The 25966-nt window shown below is 38.8% G+C and overlaps 2 protein-coding genes across 2 annotated transcripts; one reads left to right on the top strand and one right to left on the bottom strand.

Moving 5' to 3' along the window:
• The first annotated feature begins 1340 nt into the window (after nt 1-1340).
• Nucleotides 1341-10332, top strand: fdx1 (ferredoxin 1). The gene is made up of 4 exons (XM_005810196.3): nt 1341-1886; nt 8338-8462; nt 8544-8673; nt 9807-10332. Exons 1-4 carry the CDS (start codon nt 1753-1755, stop codon nt 9913-9915), a joined length of 498 nt encoding a protein of 165 aa, XP_005810253.1. The 5' UTR covers nt 1341-1752; the 3' UTR covers nt 9916-10332.
• LOC102233530 (rho GTPase-activating protein 20-like) lies at nt 9992-25959 on the bottom strand. Its single transcript, XM_005810206.3, has 16 exons — nt 25873-25959; nt 22807-22892; nt 20455-20628; nt 20229-20378; nt 19044-19085; nt 18870-18954; nt 18700-18777; nt 18514-18580; nt 17621-17818; nt 17368-17540; nt 16566-16730; nt 16179-16291; nt 15917-16109; nt 15567-15681; nt 12614-13146; nt 9992-11547 (listed from the first exon to the last, which is right to left on the bottom strand). Exons 1-16 carry the CDS (start codon nt 25945-25947, stop codon nt 10888-10890), a joined length of 2907 nt encoding a protein of 968 aa, XP_005810263.3. The 5' UTR covers nt 25948-25959; the 3' UTR covers nt 9992-10887.
• Between the last annotated feature and the right edge of the window lie 7 nt (nt 25960-25966).

Here is a 25966-nt window from a genome sequence, read left to right as displayed (position 1 = left end):
TTTAATCAGTATATTCTGGCACAACTGGCCCTTTAAGAGCATCCAAATTTTTGATACGACCCAAAATGAAAATGAATCTGACAGTAAAAGTTACAGACTGCAGCTTTAAAAGTCTGGAGTTGTAATATGACAAAAAGTATAAAGGGTATGAACATTTTAGCATCCTTATGCTCGGTTTGCTGTATTTACAGTAAGTTAAATTACAAATCATATAATGAATTATTTTAATCAATTAAGTCGTAGTCATTCCCTGACATTTAACTCACTCCTGGTTGGCGCAGATGCCAATAACAAGTTGTGTCCTCATTTCAAACGGTTCAAAAGTTCAAGGTTACCTATAAGATGTGACGTCCGTGTTTGCGCCCCATAACCAATTCCCATTGGCTGGCAGACGAAAGGGAGGGGCCCTTAAATAGGATGTTTGGTTCGACTTTAACTTTCTGGTTTGGCTGTTCCCAAAGATGCTTCCCAGCTGTTTAAATACTTGAAAACCTGGCAACATGCTTGCACTGATGAATAATGTCAGTCCCAGTTGACACGTTAGTTCGTGACATTAGTAAATATGATCTAAACCCCGGATTGCATGGTGATCTGTTGGCAGGATAAAGTTATCAAACATCAGCAGGAAGCAGCCCGTTCTAACTTTCAAAATTAAAGTGAAATAAAACGATTTTTAAAAATTAAATCCAAACTAGTTTGTATGTATGTGTTTGCTATTTTGTTTCATTTGGAAAGCATACAATTATGACAGCAAATAGACTAAGGCCGCCAAATTAGCTTTTACTCAGCTTTTAACAGACATGAAAAGGTTTAGGTTTCTTAGGTCCGCCATATTGAGAGTGGCAAATTCTCTGAAATAAATTCTATTCTTGTAGACATGTTATTTCTTCAGAAAGAAGTATTTATAGTAAATCTGTAATTTGTCATGTGCAAAATATTATTTTGTATTATTAATTGTGATTTCAGGCCAAATTTTTGCAAATGATTCACAAATGATTGTGAATTAAATGTGGGTGTATTTTAAGGCAACACCTCAAACACACTGCTAGGGTGACAGAAAAAAGACTACACACTTCACAAAATGGATTCCAATGTGAATATAATGTGAAAATAATAAATATTAAAATAACTGGGGAAGTTTTGGCACAAATTTGGATAATGACCAAATAATAAGGCAAATGAGTTAGAAAAGAGGCCATGGATAAATATTGTTAAGACGTTGGTGTTAGTCACCGACGAAATACAACTTTATTATATAATTTTTGGCAAATCAACTACAACCCCAGATGCAAGTACCGCATTCGCAGTCGTGTTTAAAATAGTGCCCGTCACAATATGGCGGCCACGGTGACGGTCCCTGTTGTTTTTTGAAGGGGAACTAGCTGCGGAAACCTGTAGCAACTGTAAATTGACTGCATAACCCAGAGCGCTGTGTGATTACAGTAGATAGCGTCTGCTTAAGGAGTTTTTTACCGCTAACCCAGGCATTGCTGGCCGGCAGGTTAATCAGCTAATTGATTTTGAGCCTGATACAGCCGGCAGCGACCATATGCTACATGTTACGCAATGAAGACGACAGTGACAGAGTGACTTCTCGCAGCTAAAACAAGCTAGCCCGGCTGCTAGCCTAGCTTCAGTCCACACCAAACTTTGAGGTCTCATTTGCTAGTCGGTCGCCGGACAGCAGACTCCGAACCTGCCGCTGCTCGCGTTTGTAACACTTTATTTTACAGCCTCCTGTCTCCTCTTCAAATGGCTTTAGTCGCGGCGGCTCGGCGGCTCGCTCAGGCTAGTTTACGGGAATATTCGCGGAGGAACACGGCGGTGTGGCGGGGAGCCTGGCAGCCGGCGGAGCGGAGTTTCACCACCGGAACACAGCCACTCAGGTGAGTTATTCACGTAGATATTTACTAACGGGAACGACGTGAGTCGTTTGGAGGGACATTTGTTGTCAGAAACCCGGAGGAAATGTTGCTGTGACCGGGTCGGTTGCGTGTTTGACTCGGTCATATTAATCTCCATTGTGAGGTGAAGGAATGAAGTTGGTGTTTGATTCAGCTTAATTTGAATACAAAACATGGAGTGAATTATGTTACAAAACTCAGCCGGTTTCTTGTGAAACATTTAATGTGTGTGACGTCAAGTGGGCACTTATGAATACTTGTCAGAGCTTGACTGGTGTTTTTTTTAGGCGTGTAGGGTCTCAAACTCCTGTCTTCGACTTTTAGATGTGCCTCTGCTGCACCACCTGAATAAAATAATTAGGTAATTAGCAAGGCTGGGAGAACTGATCTATACAAGGAGGAGCAATTAAGCCAGTTCATTCCAGTGTTTTGTAGCTGTGGCACATCTAAGAACTGTAGGTCTGCGGCCCTAGAGGACTGGAGTTTGAGAAAAGTCGCTTTTTCAAAACCAAAAGTTTCCAACAAGCATTCCAGAGAAATTCCTCTTAAATTTTCACTGTGAAGCTTAAATAATGCATGACCCACAGGATGATTCTGCCACTATTGTGTCTCATGTTGACGGTAGTTTGTTGGGAATGAAGTAAAGTGTCCTGCCGATTTATCTTTTTTACCACTTCATACCTTGCACATGTACATAACTAAATAACTTCTATTTTACTGTCATTCCTGCACTTTATATTTTATATTTATATTCCAGAGTAACCTCATAACATTGGAACCTCAAAACATTGTTCTGAGCCGTATGCAACGAAATTTCGTTCTGTATACACCCTGTGCATGCAAAATGATAATAAAGTCAGTCTAAGTCTAAGTTAAGCCTTTTTTTTTATAGAATATGTGAAATACATTAAAATATGCAAATGGACAAATCAATTCCTTTTTAAAATGATAAACAAAAAATGCTTGATAATTTGTAACAAAAGATGATCTGCAGCTAAAAAAATGCATTCAAATTGGATAGCAAAAGGTAAACTGTTTAGACTGTTTATTTTCTTTATCTTAAAGGCTATATATATATATATATATATATATACCTGTGTGTGTATTTCTTTCAATTTTTGGCTTAATTTCTGCCCTTGAGTGTGGTGTTCTTTCAGCAAATTACCTTTTTTGAGTCCATATACAATTACTAGACAATTAAATTAGTTGACAATTATTTCAACAGTCGATTAATCCGATTAATCGTTTCAGTGCAACAAGATTAGAAACCTGCTGGTAAATTTAACTTGTAATCTTTTAAAATATCAAGGAAATGTTGTAAAAATGAAATGGCACCTTAGTGCAAATCCAAACCGGCATCCTGAAACCTGCAGTGCAGGAAAAACTGGACTCTAAAAACTGTTTATTTAGTTGATAAGTTAAGATGCTGACTCTACACACTGAAACAGCAAATAGTTTGGACTTTATTTGATTGGAGGCGTCCTTAGAAAGCCTCTATCTGCCACAAGGCTGCGCTGATCCAGGTTGGTGCTCATGTGAAGGCTACGTTCACAGATGAACTCCTCAGGGACAAACAGCGAGTTTAATTGTGTAATGAGAGGCGAGAAGGCGCTCAGGGTGAAGGTTTGGCTCTCCCCAGCTGGCCGCTCTGACAACACATCGGATCAGAATGTCCGGTTGTGACCATCCTGCGGATAACATGTCGAGGAATCCATGCTGCTGTCCAAAGTTGAACATTTCACTCGGCTGCACGTGTTTGGCCCGTAAAGGTCACGCAGTGCAGGGCAAAGCTGGCTGCAGACTAATAACCAGGGTTTCTGTTTTTTGAGCCGATTAGTCGGGATTCTCCCTGGTCTTCAGACTTGGAGCAAGTCATCGAGTTTAAATCTGAGGGCATCACTCGTTCACAAATGGGATCACTTAACAGGGATTTTTAATTCACTTTACTAAAGGGATAGGAGGAGAAAATAGTCCCCAGGATGCTATCGTTAAAGGCTTGCTTTTCCACACTTAAATTATGAAACAATAGCAAAATATTTAAGCAACAAATAAATGCACAAGTTTAAATTCGTCCAAAAATATCCAAACTAAGTCTGCATCTGAATTATTGTAGTGATTTACTATTCTGACAGTTAATTAGGTACATAAGGAAACTGGCATTCTGAAGAGTTTTTATTTAACCACATACTTATACAATGTTAGAAATAAATTAAATGATGCAAATATGTAAATGAATTATTTTAAAATAAGAAAATGCAATAACATCTTGATCTAGCACTGAAACGATTAATTGGATTAATTGATTATTGAAAGCATCATGAACATATTAGTAATTACCTCGAGTATACAAACTTAAAAAACTACTGCTGACAGAAGAACACCAAACGACAAAAAATATATACATTATGGATTTAAGAAAAAGGCTAAACAAAATATTCTGTCAGAAATTATCCTCAAATAGCATTTATTGCTTCACTTATGAAATAAAACTTCTGTTAAACACCTTTTGCTCTCCAATTATTGATTATCTAATCCAAAAACATTAATCAACACATCAGTCAAGCAGAAAGGTTTGAGCTTTTTACATGTTGGTGTTGGAAATAATTTTGTAGTTGCTGCAGAAAATGATCAAGCATTCACTGAAAGAATGCTACATTATCATATTTTAGGCCAAAAATATTTATATTTCAAAAGAAAATAATGTAATTGTCATTTTTATGTATTTCTAATATTGTAAGTTGTTAAATAAAAATCTCCAGAAAGTGGCAACTTTTTCAGAATAATTGTTTTTTTTTAATTATTATTTTAAATGCAAAATATGTAGGTTTTTGTGCTGTTTTGACTTAACTATTGCACTGATTATGTTGGGGTTCTTTTCAGCAAATGACCAATTGATGACTAAATCAGTTGATGATTATTTCCATAATATAAACTTTGCACAGGAGTGTATTTTTGGTGCCACAATGCTGCTTGCAAAGTCCACCTATCCACACGTGTAACTAAAATGTCAGCCGGTTGATTCCATGCAAACTCTTTAAATCGTTTGGTGCCAGATAACAATTTGAGATTTAAATGTCTTGACAGAAATATTTGATTAAACTGCAGAAAAACCCTGCCGCTCTTGTAACAAGCAGGATGGTAAAAACAATAAATACTTTTTTGACCAGGAAGGTGAATAAATCTGCATGAACCACATCTGTGTTTGCTGTGAAACAACTGATTTTATTTGTCCCTTGTTAGTAAAATTTATTTGAATCTGAAACAATGCTTTAGACAAAAGGAAGCTAATAAAACAAAATAGTTATACGTAGGCCTGTTGTGATAAACAATAAATCAATTAATCGTACAATAAATTAAAACTATCGACCTCATTTTAATTATCGGCTTTATCGTTTCTTCCGGTCTTTTTCTCTTTAATAATGGCTACAAGTCCAGTTAACTCATTTTAAAACCAGGCATTAATCAATGCTTTACTACAATCTACCTGCAATGCATGTGGCTAGTGTCAGCGTAAAGTCCTGACCGAATGAAAATCATTAGAACCTATTTACGTCACGTTAACGAAGAACAGCTGAAAAGTTACCGGGTTTATCAACTGCGGTAGTAATTTCGCTCCAACTCCTCCTCTTGTTATTTCTATATTCTTTGCATGTTGAATAAACATTAATGTTGTTTCCACATATCATCTCCAATGTCCGCTGGACTTCGGGTTGCGCCGTCTCAGCTGTTTGGGATTCCCCTCCATAATTTTCCCTCAGAAAGCATGGAGGAGAATCCGCGCTTTCTGATTGGCTGCCTGTCACATTCAACAGGCTGCGTTAAAGCTCCCAGTTGGATCAGAGCGGCCTCAAAGATCTACTGTAACACACTACAGGATGATCGGTTACGAAATCGCAAGCAACAATCTTAGAACGACCAACGTTCTAAGATTGTCGTAAGGGGGAAACCGGGGCAAAAAATCGTGTAGTGTGAACTATTGCATCAGGTAGTCGATGTGCCCATCTTCTCTATTTAAATCTAATTATTACTGAAGGGCAACATAATATACAGACTTCATAATCTGCAGTCTTTGGGTTGAATGCAGTATTTATTTACACTTTGGCTTTATGTTGTTTAGTTTTTATTCAAGTGTGTTTTTTGTTAATGGAGACTGAGAATCCATTTTATTTTTGTTTTTGGTTGTTTTGTTTATTTTATCAGTTAGTGTTTAGTATTCTTTTGAAAATAATGTGTATCTATATTTGGCAGGAAATCGCATGCATTATTACGTAATTTCCATTAAATCAGTGTATAAAGGTCTTCAAACAATATTATCGTTTATCGCAATAAGTTTTGAGACAATTAATCGCTCAGCAAAATTTGTTATCGTGACAGGCCTAGTCATGTGCTATTACAACCAGAGGATCTGAATATCAGCAGTGCCTAATTGTAATATAAAAATTGTAAAATAATTGTGTGACGATTTTTTTTATGAGTAGCAAAATTGTCGTAATTTTTTATTATTTCTGATTAATTTTACGCCTTATTTTAAATGCTCGGAGGGGGGAGAAACGATAAATACCAGCATTATTCCTACGGAACGTTTGTTTGCGGATGTGTGTAACGCCTGACTGGAATAGGTGACGCACTCCGCTCCTTACGTCAGACGCAAAATATACGACAAACCCTACACGAGGCCGCTGCGCTTTTTCTGTACTTTTACAGGTTAGTGGTAAACTAAAAACTCAGAAATGTTCGCTGAAAATTTAGTCAAACTGTGGGGATGTTGGAGAAAGAGGCATAACGTCATTTATAAACAGTTTTCTACGTTAAAAGAATATGTTTCGCTACGCCGCTATCGGCAGCGAAGTGCAAGTTCGCAGGTTAATTTGCCCTTCTCAGTGTCTGACAGGCGAGCCCCCGGTAGCGGTGGATCCGCTTTGCCCTGTGTATTGTCTTAAAGGCATACTGCCAGGTTAAACTAGCAGAGGTTTGTGAAGCTATGTTATGTGTTTATTCAGCGTGATAACTAATTACAAAGAAATAAGTGTCAAGTAAAAGTATTTTGCAAAGCAGGTTAATTTTTCTAAGGTTAATTTATTAAATTGAATACAAGTTAATATATTGTGTAATTTCTGTGCAGGCTAGCGTAAAAAGTGAGCTATTGTTGCAGATTAATTTTCTAAACTACAGAAAAGTTATTGTATTGATGTATAAATATTACAATTTGAACTCTGCTGATTTAGTTCATGAGAGTATTTAAATATTGAGCTAAAAATGATGGCAGAAACTGGCTGTCGGCGAAAATGTTTGGATTTTTTAGCATTTAGCTAAAAATCTAAATTCACCCAAATTGAGGACGTTCATGCTGCTGAGGAGGGAATGTAAATTTCTCAGCATTCAAATGTGAAAGAAACAAACCTGAGAAAGTGTATGGAGAGTCTCCTGCCTGTTTCTGAGCTGTCGGTCCTTCTGTTCACACCTCAGTCGTTCAGATCCTGCTTAATTATTTTAATGCAGTTATACTAATTGAGACTTGTTTCTCAGAAGCGCTCCTCTCTGCAGTGATCTGTTTTCCTTGGTTGGGTTCAGTCCTTTTACTTTTTCTTCACCTCGTAGCTTCGTCCAAAAAGGTTCAAGGATATTTGTGTAATTTGCTTGCTGCCCTCTGCTGGTTGCAGAAGAAATGCTTTGTCTAAGAATGTGTTTTAAAGGATTTGTTTGATTTGATGAAGTTTTAGAGCCGATTAATTTGTTATTGAACTAATTGTCAATTAGTTTGTAATTGACAAATTATTAACTAAAGTATACAGATGCTAAAAGCGGTAACTTGATGAAAAAACAACAGAGTAGTAATTAAATCTAAACGGTACGAATAAATATACATATTTTGCTTTTAAGATGGAGAATCTTTATATATGTAAACAAGTGGCAGTTTTAGCTTCACCTGGTTCAAAATATGTGAAATAAAAATTAAACAGATTAGTTGACAGCATTCTTTGCTACATGACAGGATTATCACATTTTAGGGAATAAAATGTAAATTTTCTAACTAAAAAGGAATTGAATAATTGTTTTTACATATTTTATTGTATTTCTAATATTGTGTAACAAATCTAAAGAATGTGGAAATTATTTCCCTGATTTTAATTTTAAAAGAAAAGATAATTGTCAGCTGTCAACTTAGTATTTATGTTGGTATACACACACAAACAGAAATGTAGATTAAAGAGGGTTTTCCATGGTTTTTATTTGAACATTTTTCCCTCTTATTTTTGTCTTGAGTTTATCAATTAACCTTCAACAGAACCTGATACTTTACTGTTTGGCTCCAGCTAGCATGCATTGTGTTAATGTAGGAAATTGTTGAAAACATTTAAGTAAAATAAATAAAAAAAAAACACTTTACATGATGTGTTTATATAATTATGTGAAATTTTATTTTGTGTCTCAGGTCAGACAGCAAGGTGACGGTCCACTTCATCAACCGGGACGGGGAGAAGATCACAGCGAAGGCCTCGCCTGGCGACTCTCTGCTGGACGTCGTCATCAACGAAGACCTGGACTTTGACGGGTTTGGTATGAAAACACCACCGATGAATATTGATGATGTCACGGCGAGCAGACGGCGGGATGAAGGAGCTGGTGTCTGGGTTTCAGGAGCCTGCGAGGGAACCCTGGCCTGCTCCACGTGTCACCTGATCTTCGACGAAGAGATGTACAAGAAGCTGGGGCCGGTCACAGACGAGGAGATGGACATGTTGGACTTGGCTTACGGCCTGACCGAGACGTAAGGAAGCACACGAGACGTAACGGGAATGTTTTATTTCATCACATTACAAAACACATTTTAGCACAAGAATCAATTATATTTCTGATGTGAATAAAATAGTGGATTAAATTCACCTTCAGCTCAGGAAAAAAATTAAGAAACCACTTAAAATGATCAGTTTCTCTATATGATTGAATAAAATGAACATTGTTCTTTTATTCTAAGAGCTACTGACAACATGTCTGAAATTCAAAGCAAAATTTTGTATTTATTTCAGAAAAATAATAAAAAAGATGCAGTGCTTTCAGACCTCAAACAAGTTTATATTCATTTAGAAACAACAAACCTAATGTTTTAACTCAAGAGTTCAATATTTGGTGATGTAAGCATAAATTTAAATGGCGTTTATTATGGTTGTTTTTGGTTTATTTTACAGATGTTTCTCTATTAAATATGCAGTTATTATAGAATAATTTACTCCATAGAAATAGAAAAGTGAGGATTTGAAATGGAGTTTAGTAAATCAAGCAAATAAAGTAGTTAAATTTGATTAAAAGGTTTTAAATTTCTGCCAAAAAAAACTCATGCGTAGAGTTGAATTCACAAATGCAGGAAAAAGTGTCAAATTTTTTAGTTTAGTAAGTTTATGAGTTGCAACAGGTGAAAATTGTCAATGTGTGAAACTAAGAAATGTAGAAGTGTTTTTTCAGAAATCTTTTCTGTTTTTTTGGCTGAAATTTTCTATATTTTATAATTTTTTGTACACTGGCTTTAATACGTTGTTGCAGATTTTGCACGTTTGCTGTTTTAAGAGAAAAGCATCTAATTTTTTCTTGGGTTTATTCTTTTCAGTAATAACCAGATTCGTTCAAACTGTTTCTTATATTCAGTCAAGTTTAATAAGGTGAATCATTTCAGTAAAAGTTTCTAAATAAACATAATTTTACCTTTTGTTAAAGGTTGGTTATAAGAAGACAAACACTTTATCTTGTACTTCACATTTTTCATTGTAAGAAAATGAGAAATTTTGGACAAAAAAACAGGAACTGGGTGTAAATCCTGCTCCAAAGCTAGTTGTTGTTTGGTGAAATGTGGAAACTGCTGTTCTACCAGCTGACGTTGAATATTGTGTATTTATTGCTCTGCTGCAGATCTCGTCTGGGTTGCCAGATCTGCCTGACCAAGTCTCTGGAGGGCATGGTGGCCAGAGTCCCAGAGAGCGTCGCAGACATCCGGCAAACCAAAGACGGCTCCGCTTAGACCGGGACGCGACGCGAGCGCACAACGGTGGGTGGAAATCAGCCTCGTCACGGACTGCCGCAGAACCGTCGTCCAGTTTTTTTTATAAAACCGTTTTTCTAGAGTAAAATGCGAACTGTAACCAGAGAATTTACAGAAACTTGTCTCTAGTATAAAATCAACTGTATTTATGAGTTATAAACTGCTGTCTAGCTTAGTTGGATGTCTTATAATCACCAAGAAATGCTCCTCCAACCAAACTTTGTCACATCTGCAGGAGAAAATAAAGTCAACATAAAATATTGTAAAAAAAATAATAAAAAAAATGTATCGCCTTAATATTAAATTAGTCCTAAATAGATCTATTTTATCAGACTGTACAGGACTAGAACACACCATGTATAAAAACTGAAATAAAAAAAATCACCTTTCTAACAAGCAGTTTCTGAATCAGAGTTTTCCTTTTAGCTTAGATAATTTAACGTTTTAACTCTACTTAGTTTTAAAACTGCAACATTGGCAACACAGAGCATGTAAAGAAAAATGGCCGTCAAGAACTGGACATGTATCCACAGCAAAAGTATTTCATAATGTTGCCCTCATGTAGAAATATTCAACGCTACATTTTTAACTTTAAAACCACTCAGTGTAAAAGTTTTTAAATGCGAGAACGACTAAAGTATTTCTAGTTTATTGTTATTGGGCAAAAAATGAAACCTTGCTGCTAGAATTATCAGTCCAATGTGTAAAACTACTTTTCAATCCAATTATAAGTTTAGTTATTGATAAAGGAAGGCAACAGCAGGTATTTTTAAAGTTGGCGACATCTACAGAGATGGAAAACTACCCACTGATATCACAATCTTTAACTCAAAGGCACTAAGCAACCGAAACTAAGAACTGAAACTTGTAGCACAAGACGATTTGACTAATTCTAAAAAGGTATTTTGATTATTTAAATGAATAATATACGATAGATGCTGTTATTGAATTTCAAACGTAAGACTCTTCAGCAAACAGAAGCTGCTCCAGATCGGGCTCCGCCGTGGCGTCGCTGCATCTCTTCAGCCACTCCTGTTGGCCCTCCGCCAGGGCCAGCGCCACCTCCTGGCTGCTCTGGGGATTGCTGAGCGGGTGGGAGGTGAAGTAGTCCCTCACTGCCTTGGTGGTGCAGGGCGAGAGGCAGAAACGGGCGTGCTGATCTGCATGGGACGACTTCAGACCCGGGTCGCTGGGCAGCCTGGTGCGGGACAAGGCGGAGGCCTGATCGGCGATCCGCTGCTCTGGTTCTGAGCCTCGGCGCCGAGTCAGCCGGCTGCTGCAGTCCTCCGCCGTTGGAGTTTTGGGTTGTCTGAACAGGGATAGAGCCGGTCTCCCGGGCTTGTAGAAGAACGGCGCTTCGCTCCTCTTCACGTTGACGTTGCCTCCAGGGTTGCTGAGCATGTTGCCCATCTGAATCGTCAGGGAAGATTCTGGCGGCCTGGCGGGTTTGGGAAAGCGAAGGCCGCCTGTGGTCCGGTGGAGCAGGGACGGGCTGGAGGGCGAGTCCTGCGGCGGGTTTTGGATGTTCCCTTTGTCTCCTGTGTCCTTTGAGCCTCGGCGGGACGATTTGGGTTTAGCTTGGCTGTTGCAGGTTGGTTTAGTGGCTCCACCCTGTAGGCAGATGTAGGTTAGTCATTCACAAGCTTTCAAGGTGTTTCAAATAAAAGTATCTTTTATTTTTCATAGAGTAATTATTCGACTGAAATAGTAATCTCATGTTTTTTGTCTTCCTCAGGTGTAAAAATGAGACAGAGGTCAGTTTCTCTTAGTCATTCTTCAAAGCAGGTAAGACAAGAGAACATGCCATTTGTAGGGTTTATAGTTGTTAGCTAAATGTAGCTTTGTGTAGCGTTTGGTGGCTTGGTGGTGGTTTTCAGTAAAGAGTTTGTATTTTCTTTGGTGAGTTGAGTAGCTTTTGATTAGTAAGAGGGTTGACACAAATTAAAAGTGTTTCTGATGTAGTTTGTATTTCCAATTTGTTAAAACTCTTAAGAGAAAACTGAATTAAAAACAACAGAGTGGCTCAGTTGGTGGCATTGTTGTCAGATAATTCATGTTTGAATTGGAGGAAACTTCAGTAGTTATCTGTGGAACCAGTTGTTTGTGTAGTAAGAAATGTGACATTTGAAAGTAAAACACAAAATCCTTTATTAGGATTTTGTGTTTTTGCAGTGCAGCATCAGAGATTGTAAATTTAATCTGCTTTTCTCCATGTTTATGTTTTGAGTCAGTCGTGTAAAACTTTAGATATGAGTTTAGACAAGTAGGCATGTTTTTGTAGTATTTTCTGATTATGCTTAAGGAACATCTGGCATGTTCTCTTGTGTTTTTCTGCTTTCTAAGTAGTAAATCAAACAGTCAAGTTTAGTAAATGCAGACTGAATTTATTAGGGCAGTTTTTAGCTAGTTGTCAGGCTTGTTTCCTTTGAATCAACACAGGTGAATCTCATGATGAGTTTCAGGTGGCGTGCCAACCTTAGAGAGGGTGACGGATATTTGAGCATCACAAGAGTGTTGTAAATATGTGGGATGGCTGGAGAAACCTCACAGCCATCCCACATATTTACAACACTCTTGTGATGCTCAAATATCTGTAACTCCACCTGAAACACATCATGAGGTTCAGGTGTGTTGTTGGAAAGGAGGCTGAAGACACTAATGCTCAGTTTCTCCTCACCGCCCGCCTCTCCTCCTCCAAACTCTCTTGCTGAGTCAGCGAAAGCCTCCTGTCCTTCTTCAGCCAGGAGTTGGGGTGGAGGCCCATGCGGCCTTTCAGCGCCCCCTTGTGGAGAGCCTCTTTAGAAGACACAGTCTGTGGATGAGTTGGTTTGGCCAGGTTTGAGTTGGGATCCAGGGATGACAGAGTGAACAAACTGACTACACCCGTCATGTCGCCACCACTGCTTGAACCTTCACCCAGCTCCTCCTCTTCCTCCTCACCAGCAGATATGTAGGGACAGAACCTGGCAGCATACGCTATAGCGGGCTCTGAGCAGCGCCGCCTTTGGGAATGCTGAGCTTCCAGGGGGGGCGACGTCTCAGCAGTCAGGGCTTCTGGGTCCTGGTCGTAGTCGCTGAACGTCAAGATGGAGTCCAGGCTGCTTGGTCGAAGAGGCCGTCTGCAGAAACCAGGAGAGCCGCCGCTGCTGTCGTCCAACTCGTTCTCCAGACTGTCGTAGGACGAATCGGTCAGAGGGTAAACCCAGGACTCTGCAACAACAAGAAGGTTAGATGTCAAAACTCTAGATATCTAGTTAAGTATCTGACTCTACAGTTAGATACCTAACTGTGGATATCTAGAGGTAGATATCTACAGTTGGATATCTAGAGTTTAGTATCCAACTTGATACTTAACTCTAGACATCCAACTGTAGATATCTAGTGGTAGATATCAAGTTGGATACTTAACTCTAGATATCCAACTTGATACATAACTCTAGACATCTACCTGTAGATATCTAGAGGTAGATATCTACAGTTGGATATCTAGAGTTATGTATCTAACTTGATACTTAACTCTAGATATCCAACTGTGGATATCTACAGTTAGATGTCTAGAGTTAAGTATCAAGTTAGATACTTAACTGTAGATATCCACAGTTGGATATCTAGAGTTAAGTATCAAGTTGGATACTTAACTCTAGATATCCAACTGTAGACATCTACAGTTGGATATCTACCGTTAGATGTCTAGAGTTAAGTATCAAGTTGGATACTTAACTCTAGACATCCAACTGTAGATATCCACAGTTGGATATCTAGAGTTAAGTATCAAGTTAGATACATAACTCTAGATATCCAACTGTAGATATCTACCTCTAGATATCTACAGGTAGATGTCTAGAGTTAAGTATCCAACTTGATATCTACCTCTAGATATCTACAGTTAGATGTCTAGAGTTAAGTATCAACTTAGATACTTAACTCTAGATATCCAACTGTAGATATCTACAGTTGGATGTCTAGAGTTAAGTATCAAGTTGGATATCTAACTGTAGATATCTACAGTTAGATGTCTAGAGTTAAGTATCCAACTTGATACTTAACTCTAGACATCTACCTGTAGATATCTAGAGGTAGATATCTACAGTTGGATGTCTAGAGTTAAGTATCTAACTTGATACTTAACTCTAGACATCTAACTGTAGATATTTACAGTTAGATATCCAACTTGATACTTAACTCTAGACATCTACCTGTAGATATCTAGAGGTAGATATCTACAGTTAGATGTCTAGAGTTAAGTATCAAGTTAGATACTTAACTGTAGACATCCAACTGTAGATATCTACCTCTAGATATCTACCTGTAGATGTCTAGAGTTAAGTATCAAGTTAGATACTTAACTCTAGACATCTAACTGTAGATATCCACAGTTGGATATCTAGAGTTAAGTATCAAGTTAGATACTTAACTCTAGACATCCAACTGTAGATATCTACCTCTAGATATCTACAGGTAGATGTCTAGAGTTAAGTATCCAACTTGATATCTACCTCTAGATATCTACAGTTGGATGTCTAGAGTTATGTATCTAACTTGATATCTACCTCTAGATATCTACAGTTAGATGTCTAGAGTTAAGTATCAAGTTAGATACTTAACTCTAGATATCCAACTGTAGATATCTACCTCTAGATATCTACAGTTGGATATCTAGAGGTAGATATCTACAGTTGGATATCTAGAGTTTAGTATCCAACTTGATACTTAACTCTAGACATCCAACTGTAGATATCTAGAGGTAGATATCAAGTTGGATACTTAACTCTAGATATCCAACTTGATACATAACTCTAGACATCTACCTGTAGATATCTAGAGGTAGATATCTACAGTTGGATATCTAGAGTTATGTATCTAACTTGATACTTAACTCTAGATATCCAACTGTGGATATCTACAGTTAGATGTCTAGAGTTAAGTATCAAGTTAGATACTTAACTGTAGATATCCACAGTTGGATATCTAGAGTTAAGTATCAAGTTGGATACTTAACTCTAGATATCCAACTGTAGATATCTACAGTTGGATATCTACCGTTAAATGTCTAGAGTTAAGTATCAAGTTGGATACTTAACTCTAGACATCCAACTGTAGATATCTACCTCTAGATATCTACAGGTAGATGTCTAGAGTTAAGTATCAACTTAGATACTTAACTCTAGACATCCAACTGTAGATATCTAGAGGTAGATATCAAGTTGGATACTTAACTCTAGATATCCAACTGTAGATATCTAGAGGTAGATATCTACAGTTGGATGTCTAGAGTTAAGTATCAAGTTAGATACATAACTGTAGATATCTACCTCTAGACATCTAACTGTAGATATCCACAGTTATGTATCCAACTTGATACTTAACTCTAGACATCTAACTGTAGATATCCAACTGTAGATATCTAGAGGTAGATATCTACAGTTGGATGTCTAGAGTTAAGTATCAAGTTGGATACTTAACTCTAGACATCTACCTGTAGATATCTACCTCTAGATATCTACAGGTAGATGTCTAGAGTTAAGTATCAACTTAGATACTTAACTCTAGATATCCAACTGTAGATATCTACCTCTAGATATCCACAGTTAGATACTTAACTCTTTACTGTTAATTTAAAATGTTTTTACCTAAACTGCCCTCCTCTCTGCTGCGTCTCCTTGGCAACCCCCCAAACAAGATGGACGGCTCCTCCCCCAGGATCTGCTCACAGTGATCAATCATGAACCTGATCAGCTCACACACCTGCAACACACGAGGAGAGAAAATAAAAACTTTGAATCCAACAAAGAGTAAAAGGCATTTCTGTCATTTTTAAGAAAATTAACCTACATTTGAAAAATCAAACTTCTAAATTTAAACCTTTCAGCCTCTTTAAAGCCCGCTGTGGTTTATAAGCTTTAAATGCTCTGCTAGTGAAAACCCAAAGTTTCTCCAGACTCACAAGCCAAACTAGCTGCATTGTTAGTCCAGATCTCACCTTTTTAGCTCCTCGTCCCTCCACCTCCGGACTGCAAGGCGCTCCTGGAGGCCACAGCAAACTGGGGGCGATGCACACCGACAGATTGAAGGACGTCATCTGGTTCTCCTGAGCTTTGACCTGGACGGCATGCAGCACGGCCAGCAGGTGGCGCAGCAGCAGCGCGTTCTCCTTAGCCAGCCGACCAATCATCCTGCAGAGAACAGCGAAAACTGTCACACTCTGAGTTTGAGTCTCAGTTCAAACATAGAGGAGCAGTTACCTCTTTATGTCTAGGACCTGTTCTTCCTCATCATCCTCTTCCTCCAACACATCCATCCATTCCTCATAGACTTCACAGCCCAATAAGCTGCCTGGGATTCTGCGCAGGAAATCCTGAAAAACAAAGTATTACTCAGAAATTACAACTAGTATAGACTCTGATGCACACATCTAATCAGTATTTCTCTAACTTTGGTCCACAGGTGCCCCCTAGTGGTCTGCAAGGTACTGCATGTAAACAACCATTTATTTCCCTTGAATCAAACACAAAGCGCGGTGCTACAGCTAGCCAACAGTTGAGATACAACACAAAACTACCTCCTATAATTTCTATCTGAAAAATTCAGGTTTTCTGCTATAAGTGAAGGAGTTGTGAGTATTTCTGTACCTTAAAGACTCCAGCGATGATGAAGACGTGCTCCTTGGTGAGAGGAAGCTCAGAGTCTCCGCCATCCAGAGATTCCCGGAGCTCTCTGACGGCCCGCGCCCCGGCCGACCTGCGGAATATTCCACGGGTCCAGCAGCCCTCATGGTACAAGAACACCAGCATGTCCTGATGGGGAAAAACAGCCAGAACTTTGATTATTGTTCACAAAAATCTGATTTGCAACATCAAATATTTCAAATTAAATAAAAATATTCACTAAGAAGTTGAACAAAAATATACATTTTAGAAATTTAATAAGCTAATTACCTAATTAATTAGCAAACACCTTTAAGTGGACTCAGTCTGGTTCTGCAGGCTATATTTGGGGTTTTCATTAGTTGTCGATTCTAATCAACCTTACAAGGAATAAATATTTGAAATATGTGTAATGATTAATTGGAATTACTGATAGAAATCCACCTTTCCATGTTATTCTAATTTTATGACCAGCACCTGAATGAATATGAGAAGAGACGTCTGCCAATGTTCGTTGTGAGAAATAAAGCAAAACGTGACTTTACAAGATGAATTGTATATTTTATAACAAAATACAAAGAAATGTTTCACTAAATATATTCATTTTGGGTGAATTAAAGAGGAAAAAAGCCTCCAATTACCCAATACTTAATATGACGAATGTGTAAAACAACTTTGGTCCTATTAATGAATAAAGTTATCTAAACTTAAAGGTTGGATGTCTAAACATTCTTCAGTGCTGGACTTATGAGTTTTCCACTGTGTGTGTGTGTTGGTCTCCGCTCACCATAATCGGCTTGGGCAGAGCGCCGTCCACGCAGATGGAGCTGAGCGGCCGGCCGAACAGGCGGCCCGGAGCGTCTCCGGCCGGCGGCGGCTCGTTCAGGTGAGACGCCGATCCTCTCCAGAAGGCCCAACCCACGAGCGAACGCCGCCGTTTGAACGACTTCTGGGAGAAATCTGAAACGTTGCAGAGAGAATTCTCAACGTTGTTCTCGTTTCTACAAAACGCCGGCAGGAAGCGGAGAAACACGGCGTACCTGCGAGCGGGTGGTGCTGAGGAGGTTCTGCAGGGCGGGGCTTCAGGATGAACTGACACTGCTTGTACACCTGCATCTGCTCCACCTGCATGGCCATCTGTCGGTCAGCAGGGGGCGCCGCGGCGTCCCGGCCGCCTCCTCCCTGAACCGCTGAGCTTTTCACGTGACTCATCTGGATGCTGAAGGGAAACTCATGACCTGAAGACAAGAGGAGACGAAAAAACTGAATCTTACCAAATTTAGTGCAAATTTCTTAGTACACTTAAAATAAGACAAAAAAAAAACAAGTAACTTTTCACCAAGATATAGGAATTTATATTAACTCTAAATCCTTAGTATTGATGTGAAATAACTCACACTTTATCATCAATGTTAAGGAATTATTAACTTAAAACAAACTCGTATATCTTGGTGAAAGCTTATCTATACATTAGTTTTATCTTATTTCAAGTGTACTAAGAAATTTGCACTAGAAACTACACAAAATACTTGGTAAGATTTTATGTTTTTGCAGTGTAACTGATTTGTGACTTAGCCTTAAATATGCTAATCACACTTCTTTAATTTTCTTTATTCTTGTTTGACTTTTCTGTCAGGAAACAGTTTGAGTCACACGTAGATTTAATTACGTTCTGACTCGACGATGTTGCTATCTATATAGCCTTTGCTAGCGAGCTAATCAGCATTTTGCATTCATAATTGCCAAATGTAAATTATCAGCAGTTATCTGGACGACATTCGTTTCCACCATTGGCTTAATTTAGCTCTACAACTCTATAAAATATATAATTTTCTGTTATGTTTCATGGAGGCTTTAAAAATGATTTGTATTGGAGTTACTGAAACCTGAAATCTGTTTCAGAATAAAAGAGCTGAATGAGTGTGTAGCTCACCAATCAGAGGGTAAGGTGTGTTGTCCCTCTTGGAGACGACCCACAGCTGGAAGTCTTTGACGTTTCCCTGACAACGACACATAAACGGTGACAGGTTTGAGGTCCAACAACAACAAAAAAATGCGTTCTGTCTGCATCCAGACTGACAGAATGTTTGGGCTGACCCGCATCTCCAACTTTACTCACTATGATGCCGAACTGCTGCAGGGCCAGGCGGATCACCTCATTGGCCGAGTCCCAGTTGCTGACAGGAAGTGTCTTGGTCTGATCAGAGGGGTCAGAGGTCAGGAGAGGATCAGCGTACTGAGACAGAGGATCGTTGAGGCGTTACGTTCTGCTGCCGGATTCAAACTCACGACGGCAAAAGTGTTCAGCCCCTTCCCGTAAACTCTCAGAGGAATCGTCTTCGGCTCCTCCTTCTCCTTCTCTTCTTTTATCCGACTGCAGAGAGAAAAAACAAATCGATTAAAAACCTGATCATCTCTGCGGATATACAAAAGATCAATCAATGCTCAGTAAAAGTATTTCACCTCTTGAGGAGGGAAAGCCATCTCTCCTTCTGTTCAGCCGAGCTAAAAGAAAGTATGAAGAGAGTTAACAGCTTAAACACAAATATTAACAAACCCTGTTGAAAATTATGAAGAGCTCAAAATAAACTTGACATTTAGGTGATAATTAAGAACCACATTAACTAGGAATGTTAGTTCTCCATTAACGAGTCAATATAAATTGGATTTTCTCTTTTATCACAAAGATAAAAGAGAAAAAAACATCAAAGGCTGCATTTTTCATAATATGCTGAATTTTAAAAATTTGTCAGCTGAAAAAACAGAAAATGTTGATTTTTCTCAGATTTATAAAATGTAACAAAACAGGAATTTCTTCAGTTTCTGAATAGAAAAATAACAGATGAAAAGAATAAAACATGGGAAACATTTAATTCCCCATGAACAGAAATGTTCATACAGAAGTACCGTCTGTCATTGCACTTAAAGAAATGTAAAACCTTTTCTCTTTTTCCTTCATTTTAATATTTTTCATTGTTATGCTGTCTCCCGTCCTACAGAAGAGAGTTTGGGCCACAATTCAGACTTTTTTCTTAGAAGTAAAATTGTTTAAACATCATCAGATAAATCTAATCTTAAAACTCAAAACTACCAAAACCTTTTGGGACAGTCTGGATCAAGTGCAGCATAACTGACACATAACTAAACATTTATTTGAACTTTGACATAGACTGAGATCAAATTACAATTCTAAGGAAAAAAGCCCAAGTTTTGGCCCTAATCCTCGTCTCTAGTTGAAGATTAGGGCCTCATCTACGGAAGAAAAATTGTGACATAAAGAACAGAAACATGATGCCACAAGCACGGCTGATTTTGAGGGCTGTTGTGAGGAGTTTGCATCTCTAACGGGAACTTTATGGACAGCAGTCCGGTTCTGTTCCATCAGAACAGGCGGTTCTCCTTCCCAGCTGGGTTATTTGTAGATTTATACGCTGCTGTGTTCATTCTTCATCCTGTCTGCTCTGTTTCTTAGACATTTAAGATGCGCTTTGCAGCATCGCCAGCATATCTCATCTGTTGAAACGTAAACACGGCGTGTGCAGCTCAGACCCAAATTCTGATTAGCTTCTCTGTTTGTCTTTGTCTACGGGATACGTGTTGACACCATAAACGTTTGGATTTTTGGTTTTCACTGTAAATGTGTGTTACCTAAACAGAGCCACGCAGTTCCAGGTGGGCCAGCCCATGACGAAGCTCCGCTCCGGGTTCGTGCTTCCCTCACACACCTCGTCCGTACAGCCTGCCGTCCACGTCTCACACACGCGCACCTGGACTTTCTGCTTGAAGTTGTTGGCTGACCTGGAGATGCGGATGTCACACACGCTGATCGATGCCACAAAACACACGAAAAGGCACACTAGCTGCTGGTGCTTACTTGGCTTTGGCGATCACCAGAACGTCGCTGAAGAGGAAGAGGTGCCGGTCCTGGGTCTGCATGCCCGTCTTCAGCTGGGCGTGTCCGTAGAGGAGGAAGAACCTTTCAGAGCCGGTCAGGAAGGACCGAACCAGCGGACAGGTTTCTGGACATGTGGGGAACGAGACGCTCTCTCTGGAATGAGAACAAACAGGAACTCCCGTCATGAACTGTGGAGAAAGTGAGTTGTTCCTGCTAGAGGCTAGAGGTGAACCGTTCGCCAGTCACCAATCTTTAACCTGACCTGCACATTCTGATTCTGATCAAAACCTTTTTTGTTTGAAATGTTCCTAAATATAGCAAGAAAGTCACTGAGTTGGTAACAGTGGGGTGAATATTGCTAACTGCCAATGTGCAGACGTGACCTGGTGGGCGGCGCTAGAGGTCACATCTTTCTCACTGGAGAGCAAAAGAGGAAGGTGGTTGATTTTAAGATCTTTGAAATCAACCAAAGAGGTACATTCTTATCTTCACGTGTAAGTATCAGCTGATAATCTCCCAAAATGAAGAAAATCGGCGCTGATAAGTCGTTGCATCCCTACTTCCTGCTGCTTCAGTTTCTCATATAAGTCCCTCCTCTGATCAGCTCTTTAAAATCAATACTCAATCAATACAGAGCCACCGACTGATGACAGAAAGTAACTATCGTCTGGTCTTTCATAGATTCTTAAATTATTTGGAACTGAATCAAATCTACGAAGCCAAAATGCAAAATCAATGTGTTCGAAACTAAGTACACCCTATGATCAATCAACAGTGATGAATTAAGAGTCTAAAATACTTTGCTTATTAGTATTTTAGTGCTTCACACTTGCCAAGATGTTGTAACATAAGGTTTGCTGCTGTGCATTATGGGTAACCATCTACTTGGGTTTTATTTGTCCTAGAAACAGTGATCCCAGTTTGCTAACCTAACCTATAAACTGAATTGTCTAGTGTAGCACTTTGGCTGAAAGCAAGAAAAAGTAATAGGGTTTAATAAATTAGTTTGAAGCATTATTATTAATATTAAACTCATTCAAATAATAAATTAGAATATAATCCGAGTTTCATTGAAGATTTCTAAACCTAGTTGGTCTCTGATTGGTTAGTTCAGCAGTGTGTCCCTTCCCCTGCAGGAGCATTTTAATTAGGTTACTTATTCTTCACTTTCACACTCCGTATGTCCAAAGCTGCTCTATTAATAGGCGCCTGATCCTTGGATAAGCTTGTCAACAGCAGGATTATCAATTAGAGTGGATCTAAACACTTTACTCATAGGTGTGTGAGTCATTTCAAACTCCGCACATGTGTGTGTTAATCAGAGCGAAGGCGTGTTACATCAATTCACATCTGTAGGCGGCCTTAACTAGAGGGAAGCAATTTCTTCCTCTAAATAAGCTACAGCTGCGTTGACACTGCAGCCGGAAGTGACCCTTAATGCGGCCTGTATCTGAGTTTTTCATGACAGTCTGTACACAGGTCGGTCTTTTTTCGAAGATATCCATTCCACTTGGATACCTTTTCAAATATGACCCGACTCTGTACGTTCAGGTCGCATTCTTCCGACCTGAACGTCATTTATACTCGACAAAAATATCACTATCCCGCGCAAGCGGGAAGAAATACAACAACCATGGCGGACGATAACGAGGATTAAGTTGTTAATATGATGACTCTGGTCGGAGAACAACTTTAAAATCATAAAATATGCTCCACCGTTAGCATCCACATTTACTTACGCTAACACTGGGCACTTCTTTATGGCGGTTGGTAAAACACCGAGCACGCGCCCTGTGCGTGACGTCATCGCGCCCTCTACTGCGCATGCGGGCACTCTACTGCGCATGCGCAACACTTTCAATTCGTTTGCCGTTCTGTCAGACACTGGCCTTAAAACATGCTTTTACTTAATCAACAAAATGACGTAGAAGTTAAATCGCCATACACTTTATTAACAGCTGTATGACATCCTGAATTACCGGTTAGCTAGTCAGACCATCAAAGAACAGGGAGGCGAGTCAACTACAGTTTGTAGTTGACTGTAGCTAAAGCTAAACCCTGCTTTAAAAACACTTTGAAACCACGACAGTGCATATATGTTCATCTAGTTATCACTGAAAATAATTTATTGACTTATGTATCTTGTATGATGCTCGTCTGAGAGAACACCCGTTCACACTGCAGAACACACACAGGTCGGTATATTTGGAATGTGAACGACCACGGCAAAAAAATCAGATTTGACAAAAAAACCAAAACGGATTTGGGTCATATCAGGCTGCAGTGTGAACATAGCCTAAGTGAACCAAACGACAGAAGTCGTAACTTTACCTGGACAAAGTTTTGGACCTGGTGAGGGCCTTGGTGATGACCAGCGACGGGGCGGACTGACGCCGGTAATCCTGAAACTTGGTCCGCTAAAAACAAACAAACACAGGAGTCAAACAGAGAGGAATGGCTGGGAAATAAATACATGCTGATAGAAATATTGGTTTTTCTTCCCATTGAAGGTATGCCAGCCCCAATATTTGTCTGTTTCTCCTAGAGCTACTCCTCCCAACAACTCTGTTGTTTCTCTCCAGGATTAGGTGCTGTCAGCTGGGCTTTCTTTAATCACATTTTTGTTTAGCATTAGATGATAACAGGATGTAAATACGACACGATTACATCATACCAACGAGGATTGAATTAATTCCATTCAAATTGGACCTGGTCTGGTTCCATATAGTACCACAAAAATTTTATCTGTTTTGTTAAGCGCTTTAAGGTTAAATTAATTGTGAAATTGTTGTTGTTTTTTTCATATAATGCATGAAATTCAATTCTCACACAACAGCAGCATCAAGGTAAAAAGCAAAACAAAACATCCGGTCATCTGACTGAAATTTTACATATTTCCAAATTGTTGCTGCGCTGAAGCCCAGCAGCTGCGGCTGGTGGCCATACTGGTATCCTATTGTCTTTGTGTCCTTACAGGGATCAATAAGTTTCATTTAATCTAATTGTGAAAGGCTTTGGGAGACTAATGCAGGGGGAACAAACAGCCGTTACGTAACCGTAGTTTTTTTCATTGTACATCAGATTAACCCACTTACTGGTGATCGCCTGATGCAGAACTGATGCACGGCGTCTTGGGAAACTGTTCACCCCCCGGAGCGTTTCCACGTTTTGTCACGTTACGACCAATAAGAATCTTATTGAGATTTTATGTCACAAATAAACACAATGTAAATGGTTAAAACTAATACTTGCCCCACTTTTCATAAACCAGGATTACATTTTTTTTCCTTACACTCTGCAGCTGTAAAACACTTTGTGTTGGCCTAACATGTAAAATCCAAATAAAACACATGTAAGTTTTAAAGTGAAAAAATCTAGAAAAGATGAATACATACCTTAGCATAGCAGTGACATTTTTTATTGTTTTAGAGGAGGAAAAAATTTAACTACCCTGCAAATATGGAGTCAGTTCTGCAAGCTTGGATTCATGCTAGTATTCAATAAGCAGAAGTAAAACGAGGCAAATGGACGTGTTTGCAGATTTGTTTGCTCACAGCTGGAAACGTCTCCTTGGAAACGTGGAGTTAAGACTGTTTTCCAGCTCTAAGCTAAAAAATGGCTCTAGAGTTAACAAGTCCGCCAGCAGAGAAAATACAGGGTAAACTCTAAATCGTCTGAACTGACAGTCATATCCACACGTTTCTGTCGTTTCACTCAGTCACAGAGTGGTGAAACATTCCTAATGTTCCAGCCACAATGTTCGCTTTCACAACTAAATACAGCAAAAGTATGTAGATGTTGCTCTGCTACAGAAACATTAACTGATTCTAGATCAGGTGGGTTTAGGTGAAACGAAGAATGAATATGTTTAAAAGCAGCTAAGGTACAGTAGAGGATCTGTGATGCTGTGGGCCTGGATATCAATCTGTTTACCGGTCAGGAAGTAAAACCTCTAAAAGTTATTTAAATTTTTTAAATATTTTCAATTAAAATATGCTGTCTTCTGCCAGAAAATTTAAATGGTTCCTCATTTAAACACAAATGACGCCAAAAATGGTCTTTTTAGCAACCAGGATAGAATCCTATAGAAAGCCTTTATTTATTATGTGTAGTTCACATATTCTGATGCTCTGAGAAATGGAAAAGGTTCAGTAGTTCAGTAGTTCTCAGAGGAAACGTGTTTGTTATCCAAACATCACGCCACTCATGGAAGTAAAAGCAAAAAGGTTCGAACCCAACAGGGGAGGATTTAAGTATCTAATTTAACATTTAAACTTTATTAAAATGCATCAATAAGTTCTGATTGAACTGTAATGAAGTAACTGACACTGATTCTGATTGGTCAGAACTGGATCTTAAATAAATAGATCTAAACTGAGCCTATGTTTCAGCAAATTGCCTCAAAACTGTATTTAGCATTTAAATAAAACTGAATTAAACTTATATAATAATTCAAATAGTTTCAATACATCAATTGGGGTCTAAATTCTGAATTTCTTATGGTTTTCTCATTACAGCTCAAACCTCTAAAGTCTTTAATAATGAGGTAACGTCTGCATCCTATTATAGGAAACAAACCGATGCCAACTATTGGATTTTAAAATGATGCATTGTTTTGGTTCCACCTCACAAGTATGTTACAGTGGACACCTGCTTATTGTGGATCCCAGATTTTTCTCTGGGATCTGACCACAAATACTGCTCTTGAAAAACATTCCTATTTGTAAAACACCAATTATATAAAGAAGCGGTTTAATGATTTGAATTATTAAATTGTAAATTGATTTTATACTATTGTCTCATTATTGATGCTTTCATAGCAAAATAATCCCCACATAGGGAGTTTTTGTGGTTTTAAATATCATTAACTGGAATTTATTATAACAATAAATCAAAATTATTACCATCATAAGAAATTAATCACGATAAATAAACGATACGATAAATGCTGAGCTCTGTAAGGAAGACTGTGAATGTTAGCTTCTAATGCTAAGAAGCTTAATAAGGAAAATTACCATATAATTGGTGATTGAACTAATAAATGGGCAGTTACAAACATTTTTAGAGGGTTCGGATTTTATTTTTATTCCAGTTGTGATCTCTAACGGAGGTCCATTGTATAAAGTTTGTGGTGACAAAATGTGAAACTGTTGAACAGTAAGACCCAGATTCAGGCAGTACAAAAATCCTGACACCTCCAAATTACCCAGGCAGAACCTAACGCAATAGTAGATGCCGGTATCACTTTAGTGAAAGTCCTGAACTCTAACCTAACCTCTGCCCCAACACACGGATACAACTTATTCACGTGGAAGGCAAGTGGCGCCACAAGAACAATATCAAACACAACATTTCAGTTTTAAACTCCCCAGGCTGAGAAACGGGGGGAAATCTCACCCGTTTGTTGTCCTGCTGTCCGGCGCGGCTCAGACCGTCCTGCTGCTGCTGCTGCTGCGGAGACATGTCATCCATTCAGTCCCAACGCCTCAGT

The sequence above is a fragment of the Xiphophorus maculatus genome, chromosome 24, assembly GCF_002775205.1.
Source record: "Xiphophorus maculatus strain JP 163 A chromosome 24, X_maculatus-5.0-male, whole genome shotgun sequence".
In the NCBI taxonomy this organism is placed as follows: Eukaryota; Metazoa; Chordata; class Actinopteri; order Cyprinodontiformes; family Poeciliidae; genus Xiphophorus; species Xiphophorus maculatus.
The sequence above is the reverse complement of the archived record's forward strand: the minus strand, read 5'-3'. Positions and strand labels throughout refer to the sequence as shown.

Excerpts from the sequence above, each read along its gene's own strand:
- LOC102233530 (XM_005810206.3), bottom strand. The coding sequence starts at position 25,947 with ATGGATGACATGTCTCCGCAGCAGCAGCAGCAGCAGGACGGTCTGAGC. Across the intron at positions 16,731-17,367 it reads CTCTGCCCAAGCCGATTATG|GACATGCTGGTGTTCTTGTA; the intron begins GTGAGCGGAGAC and ends TTTCCCCATCAG. Across the intron at positions 15,682-15,916 it reads AGGGACGAGGAGCTAAAAAG|GTGTGTGAGCTGATCAGGTT; the intron begins GTGAGATCTGGA and ends CGTGTGTTGCAG.
- fdx1 (XM_005810196.3), top strand. The coding sequence starts at position 1,753 with ATGGCTTTAGTCGCGGCGGCTCGGCGGCTCGCTCAGGCTAGTTTACGG. Across the intron at positions 1,887-8,337 it reads ACCGGAACACAGCCACTCAG|GTCAGACAGCAAGGTGACGG; the intron begins GTGAGTTATTCA and ends TTTGTGTCTCAG. Across the intron at positions 8,463-8,543 it reads CCTGGACTTTGACGGGTTTG|GAGCCTGCGAGGGAACCCTG; the intron begins GTATGAAAACAC and ends TCTGGGTTTCAG.